This window comes from Austrofundulus limnaeus, unplaced genomic scaffold (genome assembly GCF_001266775.1).
Source record: "Austrofundulus limnaeus strain Quisiro unplaced genomic scaffold, Austrofundulus_limnaeus-1.0 Scaffold904, whole genome shotgun sequence".
Lineage (NCBI taxonomy): Eukaryota > Metazoa > Chordata > Actinopteri > Cyprinodontiformes > Rivulidae > Austrofundulus > Austrofundulus limnaeus.
In genome coordinates, this window is record NW_013953306.1 from 9,273 (window position 1) to 19,945 (window position 10,673).

Here is a 10,673-nt window from a genome sequence, read left to right on the forward strand (position 1 = left end):
CTATAAAGTCAGCTAATGTAAACTCAAAGGTTATTAAAACTGGTCAGAGAGAACAGGATTGTGAGGATGTATTAAGTTCTTACTCTTTATACCATACGTCAGAACCAGATGAAGAGTGTGATGAAGGGAGTGAGTAGGTCCGAGGACATTTTGATTAAAACCAGTTGACTCAATTAGATTACTAAAAGCTATATTTCGGCTATCACTTTCACTATCAACATGAATGTTAAAATCTCCCATTATTATAATTTTATCAGTATTTAATAATAAATCTGTCAGAAAATCTGAGAATTCTGATAAAAACTGAGAATAAGGACATGRTGGACGATAAGTAAGAACAAGTAACAGAATAGTAAACTTTTGGGATGTGTGGCCTCATTAGACATCACATTGTTGACAAACGTTTGCCTCTAAATTCCACATATTTCAGCTAATCTGCACGCAATACGCTACGGTCGATCCAAAGCCATACCATTACATGAATGCAGTCCAATTCTGTAGGGTGTGTGGACTAATTCCTCCACAGCTCCCCCTACAATTATTTAAAAAAGTTAGCCCTAAGCCAGGGTTGGACTTGAAATCGCGAAATTTGGTCCATATGTATAATGTCTCATGAACTACAAAAAAGTCTTTTGGAATCACGGTCTAATCCCCACAGGAAGTCGGCCATTTTGGGTCAAAGCTGCCAATTTGTCTCTTTTTTTTGCACATCTATCTGAACTAACTCCTCCTGCAGCTGTGAACCAGCAGACTTCACCTGCTGCGTGTTTCTCTCAACACTGACTGGTGGAGCGATGGTGTGGGTGTGGCAGAGTGGAGAATGCTGATGCTTCACTGTTTGCACATGGTTAGCTCTAAATCACACATACTTGGTTTGATCTGCACCAAGTTTTGTGTGAACCATCAGGGAGACCTGCCCAACATGTTGGTGTAATAGTTTGACAAGATCACTTCAGCCCCGCCCACTTTGCATATGATGGGCTCTAAATCACTCATACATAATCAGATCTGCACTAAAATTGTTTGTGCATCAACAAGGACACCTGCTAATCACAGTGTGTTAGTTTGATGTTATCACTTTAGCCCCACCCACTTTGCATATGGTTAGCTCTAAATCACATATACATGATSCAATCTTCAAAGAATGATCGTTAAAGGTTATCCCTCTGAAAACAGACCTGTAATGTATGTTCAATCTGTATAACATGAGGTGTGTGTTCCAGCAGATCAGTGAAGTGTGTGTTTAGACATGATGCTGTCATGGATGAGGCTGTTGTGTCTTATCACACCTGCTGTTTTTTTAACTTCTCACTTATTGTTCATGTTTCTATGGCAGACTGACTCTTCTCTGCTGGCTCTCATGGGGATCCGTCTTGAAGGCCTTATTCCTGCGGTTGTCCTTCCTCTACTGCTAACTATGGTAAATAAGATCATTTTCTACATTATTCTGATTGTGTGTGCGTGAACCATCACCAGCTCTGATCCTGACTCATATGTTTCATTTAAAAGGGCTCAGAGCTCCTGCTTCAGAACCCGACTGTTGAAATAAAGCTCATCCCATCTGCACAAATTCTACTCAAACAGGAAAACTAGTTCCCTTTTGTCAAGAAAATGACTTCCTCTTTGTCTCTGTTGAAATCTGTTCAGCACAAACACTAACATAGTATGCAGTACAGAGCATGTATGCTTTTAGTTGTGATCTCTACTGGTTTACACCTTCACACTCCTCATCCCCAGGTTGTGTTTATGAGTCAGATTGAATGATTGTGGGGGAGATAAAGCCACTTCCTGCTTGGTCAGGTCATCATTCTTTGTCCATAATATTGTATACTGTGCTGTCTATGCACAAGTGTTTACTTCAGTGGGCCCTTATCAACCCTGTAAAATATGTGGTCTAAACTCCTTTTGTTTCATCAAAATGTTCCACTTTAAAGTTAGCTACAGCCTCGTTTTTCAAAACAAACCTAAGCTTTTCATGAAGTTTACTCAAATATGTTGGAATTAAACTGACTTCTTGTCAAGTTTTAAATATTTTAGGAGGCTCAGCTTTTGTACCCAMAAGTTTTAGTATTTTTGCTTTGGTGCTTGTCAGATATACATAAACATTTGGTGCCTTGGCCAGATAKTGACATTCATCTCACACAAAGACCATAAGGACTTGATAATGATAATAACTATCAATGTTTCATTTAGAGTCAATGGTGTTGAGATTTGTTGAGTCAGTGAGGTGAAGGTTTTGAGTGTTATCACTGATGATAAGCTGACATGGAAATCTCTTAAATTATTTAAGAATAAAAATAGTTCAAGAAGGGTTTGATGTTTTTGTTTTGTTTTTGTTACTTGAAGATTTTTGTTAGAATTTATTTTCTTTTTTTAAAAAAAGGGGGCAGACATAAGATTTTTCTTCTTTCTGCTGCCTTTAATTTTGTTTGATTTGTATTTTTGTATACAAATTTTGTTTTTAAATGAAATGAATAAATGATACTAAACTAGTATTTACATGTAGACCCTGACAGCCTGATTTAACGTTAGATCTTATTCTCTCATCTCACTTACGCAGGTGCATCGTTTGCTACACTTATCACCTGCAGAGACCYCATCTTGTGCATTGCCTCAGTCACAACTAGTTCTCACAGCACTGGGCATTATGTGATGGGTCAAAACTTTGTGGGTCTTTKTTTATGTAAAGTARCTTCAGTGAGCTGATCTCTGAGYAGCTTCTGCAGACGAACGGCCTGAAGAGGCTGAGTAAAGATATGTAGTAAAAATGATGAAGTCAGATAAAACTTATATAGTTAAACAACTGTGAAAGCAGTATGGTTTGAACCTCTGAAAGGCACAGAAARCAAGACTGAGGCTCTCTCCTGATTGACCTGTTTCTCTTCTACAGCCTTTTCCTTTTCTTTAGATCTGTCTTTTTAATTCTAAAGTTAATATTGAGTCCAGTCTGTTTTACTGAAGGGCAGAGTGATTTTGAACAATTAAACTAATTTATTTGTGTTTGTTCATAATTTTAGATAAGGCTTTAAGTTGAATAATTCAMTCTTTATTATGGTTGCAGAGCTTAATGGCATTAACAAAGCCTCTGTCTCTACTTTCAAACTGTGTTTGGTTCTGTGCTGTAGGTCCTTTTTTTGGGCCCACTCATGCAGTTGGCCATAGACTGTCCATGGAACTTCACAGATGGGATTCGAGTGGCCCTTGGTGAGTCTAAAGCTGGATTTTGCCTAAGGCCTCCTTCACATCGGATGATGGCTGAAAAACTAAACTAGAAWATGGATAGTCTTGGTGGAGTTTTGGCTCTSTTTTCAGGGGCGTATTAGGAAACTTWGTGGGCTTCTTCGTGGTAAAACATTGTTCATCAAAGATTGAGCCTGCTGAAAACTATTATACAAAAGTTGTGATGGTTTATAATACAACAATCAAAATGGCAAGAAATGAAAGCATGAATAAGAGTTTCTGTGTCGATGAATGCAATAAAAGCTCTGATTTTTGCCAATGTTCCTAATTTGAAAAAAGGGCTGTTTTAGTGATGTTCTTAAAATGTTTAGAAAAGCTAAGATGTGAATTAAAGATCACTCCCAAATTTCTGTCTTCATGAGTGCAGATCCCTTTTGATCTTTGGCCCAAACACAATCACCTCAGTTCTTTCATTATTAAGTAAAAGATAGTTGCTTAGATAGGACAATAAACAGATTCAGTACCAAAGAGAAGACTGCTGATGCACAGAAACATTRAGTTTAGTTTTTCAAAATGTCAAAATTTTCAAAATTCATCATGTCTTAAATAATAACAAGGAGTCATTTGCTGCATGTTTATTGTATAATGCTTCATGTCATCTCAGCTGAGTTCTGCTCCATAAAGCTCAACTAATAATTTATAAATGGTCAGAAACTGATGAAAGACAAACTGGTCTTTGYGTTATTTTGCAGAAGTGTTTTGTGAAAGTACCTCGTAGTTTCTGACCTGTGTGCACTGACATTGTTTGGTCATCCAGAGTTTGAGCAGGAGCCTCAGCTGTGACCGTCATCATGGCATTTTAAACAACCTAGCACAGATGTAGTACTTACAGTCCTCCAGTACCAATATGTATCTGCACCCTGATGCAGTTTGAGAGAGTTGTGCCACTGCAGACCTATAGAGCACATTGAGAACACAGAAAATAGCAGGTAAAACCTGCTATTTGAACCATGAGCACAGCAGCTTCACAACCGCATGATAACTCATGGAGGTTTTCCAGATTTGTCGTATTCTGCTCATGTTCTGTCATCCACTGTGAAGGAGGCCTCAGATTTTATGCCATGTAGAAATTTAAAGTGCTTTTAACAATCTAAATGYAAGTATAACTTGATTTATTTTATGTTGACCATTACTTTTGGTCTGTGATTGAATGCATCGATGTCTTGTAGGAATTAAACATATGAACAAAAGAAGTGAGATATTTTGCTCCTGTGTTTGTGTGAAGACCCATGTTTCTGGATGTTGTGCCTCAGCGACATGCGCTGGTTGAGGAATCAGGTGGTGGCTCCATTAACAGAGGAACTGGTCTTCAGGGCTTGTATGCTGCCCATGCTGGTGCCCTGTGCYGGACCAGCCACTGCTATCTTCACCTGCCCGCTTTTTTTTGGAGTGGGTGAGTAAAGCATCTTAACTTTGAGTTTCATAGTTTATTTACCTTTCCTCCTTTAACTTTGATGTTTTACATCTATACACCCATTTGTAAAGTTGTAAACAGTGTCTGTTCTGTATTTCAAACATTGCTGGAACTGCTTTGAGTTTTCTACATAACTAAAATATTCTACATGCAGATTACACATGAACACATTTATAAAAGGTATTTTAGGGGGGAAGATTTGGTGAGGCAAAGGTTAGTGAAAACTGATTTAGTCTGAATAGAATAAGTCAGAATTTAGTGTATATTGTTTCATTAATTACTTTTTACACTGCAGTATTTTAAATGAAGTAAGGCTGGGAAATAAAACAGTAACAATACTGTATATATCATGATAGACATGTGATCAATATCAAAAGAAAACTGCCACGGCTGCACTTGTTGTTGTGATCACACACAACATGCCCACTTTTAGCCCTGCCTAATTTTTTAATTTGCGYAGGTGTTTAGTACTGGTTGCTGTGTTTATGAAAGCATAAAGGTTCATGATGTTTTTTTAATTATTGCATCCTATTTTGRTTTACATCTTACACTCTCCTCACTTTTTCAGAATTTTGGTTGTAATTTGCCACAGCCATACCACAAACTGTATATTCTTCATTATTCGTTAAAAATGTAAAATGTAGGTCACAGAAGTATGGGAAGAAACTTGTCATCAGACAGTGAATTTGAATTGTGCAGAYTGAATCTGTCCTGGTGCATCTCAGTAATGAAGACGTCTCTTGGAGGRGAGACGAAACATTTCATTAAAGAAGAATCCGTCCAGAAGAAATTAAATTCATTGCTTTTAAAATTAATTTCACTGAATTGAAACAAAACCAAAGTTATTTTGCAGTGAATTAAGTTTACACCCCATCATGAATTAGTCAGCAGCAGCGTCAGATGAATATCTGCCTGCAGCTGGGAGGGACACTGTGTAAGAGCTGAGCCACCTGTTGGTGCTTTGGGACCGGGGAGGAGATCACAGCTGCACCTGCTGCTCATCAGAGAGCTGCGTTCATGTTCGTCTCTAAAAGTTTCAAAACGCCAGAAAACGAGTTGCGAGATTTTTGCCAGTCGTTTTTCTGAAAAACAGTCACCAGTGGTCACATTTATAAAGCTTGCTTGTGCACAAAATGGACCCAGAAACTTGCATACACCACTTTTCACGCAAAGGTTCTAGTTTTACAAACCAGAACCTTTGCGTGAAAATGTGCGGTCCCTCACATCAGCTCTGACTAAAGGCTGCTGCATACTCCCTCCGAAGCTGAACAGTCGATGCACAGTCTCATGGTTTTTCAGTGTTGGGTTTCACACACACACCTTTCATAGTCCCTGAGACACCCCATGCCGAGCTCCTGGGAAACCCCTCCTGCTACAGCATACGTCACTACAGGGGGGTTCCTCCTGCTGTCCCGGAGTCTACGATATGGACTGTGGTGGAAGGATTTATCAAGAATTCAGAAACACATTGGAATAAATGCACAGAAAGTCTGCGTGTATGGCCGTCAAGTGATTTAATTTGAGCAACAACAGAGCAGAAGTCGATCAGAGAAATCTGTCAATTGTGGCTGGCGCGTCAGTGCAGARCAGCCGATAATATAACATCCTGTGACATGCTTACAACCAGTCACCGTTTGCCAACTGTAAACCATCTAACCAATGAYAGAGCTGTCAGCCCCAGAAGTACCTTATCAAAATAAAAGAGGTCATGCACTTCTGGAGTCTTGAAGTCTAGGGCAACAGATTAATACAGCCGAAACTAGTTATCACATGAGATATGAGTACTGGACAGTTTCAAGGTAAAACAGATATAAATAATTATTCCATAACATGGACAAAAAGGTCCGAGACCTGTCGCCCGATGTTATTTATCCATAAATCTGTCCTTTTCATGAGTGGACAGGCAGCTGACAGCATGGACCATCAACTACCTCACCAACAGACCACAGTATGTGAGGCTCCACAACTGTTTGTCTGATGTGGTAGTCTGCAGCACAGGGGCACCACAGAGCACGGTCCTCTCACCCTTTCTGTTCAGTCTGTACTAGTCAGACTTCAAGTACAACTCGGACCACTGCCACCTTCAGAAGCTCTCAGATGATAYGGCCATCAGTGGATGCGTATCAGACGGGAATGATGAGGAATACAGGGGGGTCATCAGTGACGTTGTTGGCTGGTGTGAGACCAACACTCTCCAAATCAATGCCAGCAAGACGGAGGAGATGGTCATAGAACACAGGAGGAAGTCACCCCCACAGCACCAGTGAACATCCAGGGAAAAGACATTRAGACAGTGGACTCTTACAAGTACCTGGGTGTTCACCAAAACAACAAGCTGGACTGGACTACGAACACAGACGTCTTGTATAAGAAGGGCCAGAGTCGACTCCACATGCTGAGGAGCCTGAGGTCCTTCTGTGTCTGCAGGACTCTGTTAAAGACATTCTATGACACGGTGGTAGCATCTGCCCTTTTCTATGGAGTGGTCTGCTGGGGGGCTGGATGTACCGAAAGGGACAGGAACAGGATGGACAAACTGGTACGGAGGTCAAGCTCTGTGCTGGGATGTCCTCTGGAGCCTGTGGTAGTGGTGGGTGAGAGGAGGATGTTAGCAAAGCTGAGAGCCATCATGGATAACCCCCACCACCCTCTGCATGAAACCGTGGGGGGGCTGAGCAGCTCCTTCAGTCAGAGACTTAAACATCCTCGCTGCAGAACCGAGCGCTTCTGTAGGTCATCCATTCCAACTGCAGTTAGACTGTATAACACATCATGATGTTATCAGTCACTTGGACAATTCACCTAACCTGTCAGCTGATTTGTCAGCAGCTGACAGGTTGGCCCTGCAGAGGGTAACAAGCACTGCAGAGAGGATTATCAGCTGCCCTCAGACCTCTTGGAGAACATCACCAGCTCCCGTTGCCTGACTAGAGCTCAGCACATCTGTACAGACAAGAACCACCCTGGTCAGCTGCTTTTTAACCTACATCAGGGAAGAGGTTCCAGTTCCCGAGAAGCAGGACTAAAGAACAGCTTTTGCCCTTGAGCCATCAGACCTCTGAATAGGGCTTCTGCTGCTTCCAAAAATAACTCACCCTAATGAGCGAGTCTTTATTTTCTACTATGTCCTTGCACGAGTGTGCACACTGTTTTATTTGTTTTATTATTTATTTGTTTTTAGAGTTAGATGTTACTCTGCTTAAAGATTTACAGCACTGATCAGTGGCAGCTGTTCTACTTTCATCATGCTCATGAAGAATGATGACAATAAAGGCTTTGAATTGAATTTTGAAACGGGAAGCTGCGACACATGTTGAAGTGAGGAATTATAGCCACACTGCGTCATGATCATTGAGATATTTAATTTCATTTCATAATCAAACTTAGATTTCTGTTCAACTTTATCATCAGCTTTCTWAACAGTATTAAGTATGCTTCTGCTGGTGACTCATAAAAGACATTTGAATGAACTTTTACTGGAACAAAATAMAGTTTCAAAGCAAATGAATTCAGATTCAAATCATTAAACTCTTTCAGTTTAGTGAAATTAATTTTCAAACCAATGAATTTAATTTTACATTCTGCTATTCCAGGTTCAGTCTGAGTGATTCACATTCACTTTCTGTTGGAACAAGTTTCTTTCCATACAGAAGTACTTAGTTTTTACAGCAACAAATGACTTTATYATCTTGTTACAGACAGAATATATTTGGCTAGCTTTCATATTACAAACAATTTTTGTTTTCTGTGTCTCTGTTTTCTCTCTCAGCTCACTTCCACCACATCATAGAGCTGCTGAGGTTCAGACAGGGGACATTGTCAGGGATCCTCCTCTCAGCAGGTCAGAGTTCATCTTTTTCAAAGCTTCCACGTGGATTTTTACTGCATGAGTTGTTTWTACTCTACCAGCTCATGTGTCCTCTAATGTATTGATAACTGGTCAGCTGGCCAACAATGGTTGACACACATACAGTTTAGATTCTCATTTAAAAGGTGACAAGAATGTTCTGGTGTGTGCTCTCTGTTGACCAATCCTAACTATATATTAATTATTCTTACATAACAATAAAAAAGAAGAATTTTATTTCTATAAATACTGTCATTAGTATAACTGTCATCACCTTCATCAATAATTTTTTTTACTGCTAAAAATATTTGAAATGGTAAACCTCTTCCATAACAAAAGCCAGTGTAATGACAGCTGTCAGCTGTTTTGCATTCTCACTTTGAATTTAACATGAACTTTGTTTTTAATTAGGAAATCTGGTGCACCGTGCCTCTGCTCAAACCGGCACATTACATGTGATAATACGTATAATGTACGTTGTAAATTATATGTACATTATATAATTGTACATTATATAGCATTATACAGTACGTATAATGTATAGGTCAAAGCACTGAATCCTAAGCAACTAATAATGCTGGTGTATGAAGAAGATACATTATTAATTTCCAAATGTGTTTATGTTGTCACACTTGTCTTGTTTGTCTTGGTCATCTTTGGTGCCGAGCTTTAAACAGGAGGTGTAAGATCAGGGTTCCTGCAGATCTTTAAAACATCTTAAAAGGCATTGAATTTATCAATCCAATAATAAGGCTTTAATTAACCTTAAAATGTCTTAAATCAATCTTTCAGGGGTCTTAAAATGTTAACACATTGAAAGCAGAATAATTGTAACTCGTCTCAAATATAAAATAAATGGTAACATCTACGGAGTGCCTCGCACAGCTAGTTGTTTTGTGTTAAAATAAACATTTGAGTTAAATTGTCATTAACTGTTTTTTATTTGTGTTTTATTGTCAAGTTGGTCTTAAATTTCATTTCAAGTGGCATTAAAAAGTCTTAGAAAGCCTGAAATTTAATTTGCATTTATCTGTAGGAACCCTGAAGATGCTTTTTACCTGTTCTCGATTTTTATCAGACACACATCTGACAAATGTTAACATAAACCAAGACGTTTTACCACAACATTAGCTCCATCGGTGTGTGTGGTCCATGTCACACTGGACTGCAGGGGGTCAACCACTGAGGGACCTGCTGGACCCTTACAGACAACAGTGATTATGAATCATCAGTCCTGTAGAAAATCATGAATTACTCTTTGACCTTTTCATATAGTGTTTTACACAACACATGAAAAATAAAAAGGTGTTTATGAATATCCTTTTTGAATATGTTTGCAGTGTTTCAGTTCTCCTACACAGCAGTATTTGGAGCTTACACTGCCTTCATCTTCATCAGAACGGGTGAGAAGTTTCTATCATGGTTGTGTGTGTTTTATAACCTGTTGTGCTGATTAAATGTGACTCTTCTGCCAGGTGATGGGTTGATGCACTGGTTCATAAATGTCAAGCTGTCAGTCAGATTTATGTTTTTCATAAAAAGACAAACATACTTTATCAATCCTCTTCTTAGGTGTCTTTAGGACATAAAAGCCTGGATGGCATTTAACTGTTTAAATCTTAATGAAACCAAATCAAAGTGATGGTTTTTGCAGGYACTACTGGGCCCTCTCCTGTAGGTTTAAGTTTCTTGGCCCAATATATCAAACTGACTCTGAGGAATCTGGGGGTTGAACTGGGCTTAAGGCAGACAGTAAGATCAGGCCAGTCGTTAGAARAAGTTTTTATTATCTGAAGCAGCTGGCTGAAGTAAAAACAATCCACACTTTCAGCACCCGGCTTGATTACTGTCCCACACTTTATGTGGGGGTTAGTGGGTTCTCCAATGGCCGGCTGCAGACGGTACAAAATGCTGCTGTGCGACTTTTAATGGCAGACATAAACACGGGTCGATCTTTTCTGCAGCAGCTCCTAAACTGTGGAACAAGCTGCACCTTCAGCTCAGACAGACCTCTTCATGTTAAAACGCTTCTTTTCTTTGGTTTTTAACACTTTGGGAAGAGATTATTTTATTTTTATTTACTCTGGTTTTTAATTTGATAGATTTGAATTGTACTTATTTTTGTGGTAGCTGTGTTTATATTTGTCTCTGTAGCACACTTGAGTCTTATGG

General features: G+C 39.3%; 1 protein-coding gene across 1 annotated transcript in view; it reads left to right on the forward strand.

The window, feature by feature from the left end:
• rce1a (Ras converting CAAX endopeptidase 1a) overlaps positions 1-10,673 on the forward strand; it is a gene marked incomplete at its 5' end in the record, with an annotated part of 25,549 nt that overhangs the window by 8,930 nt on the left and 5,946 nt on the right. The window contains 5 exon segments of the mRNA XM_014029442.1: positions 1,337-1,420; positions 3,126-3,204; positions 4,466-4,633; positions 8,424-8,495; positions 9,842-9,904. Of these exon segments, the coding sequence (XP_013884896.1) occupies positions 1,337-1,420; positions 3,126-3,204; positions 4,466-4,633; positions 8,424-8,495; positions 9,842-9,904 (466 nt within the window).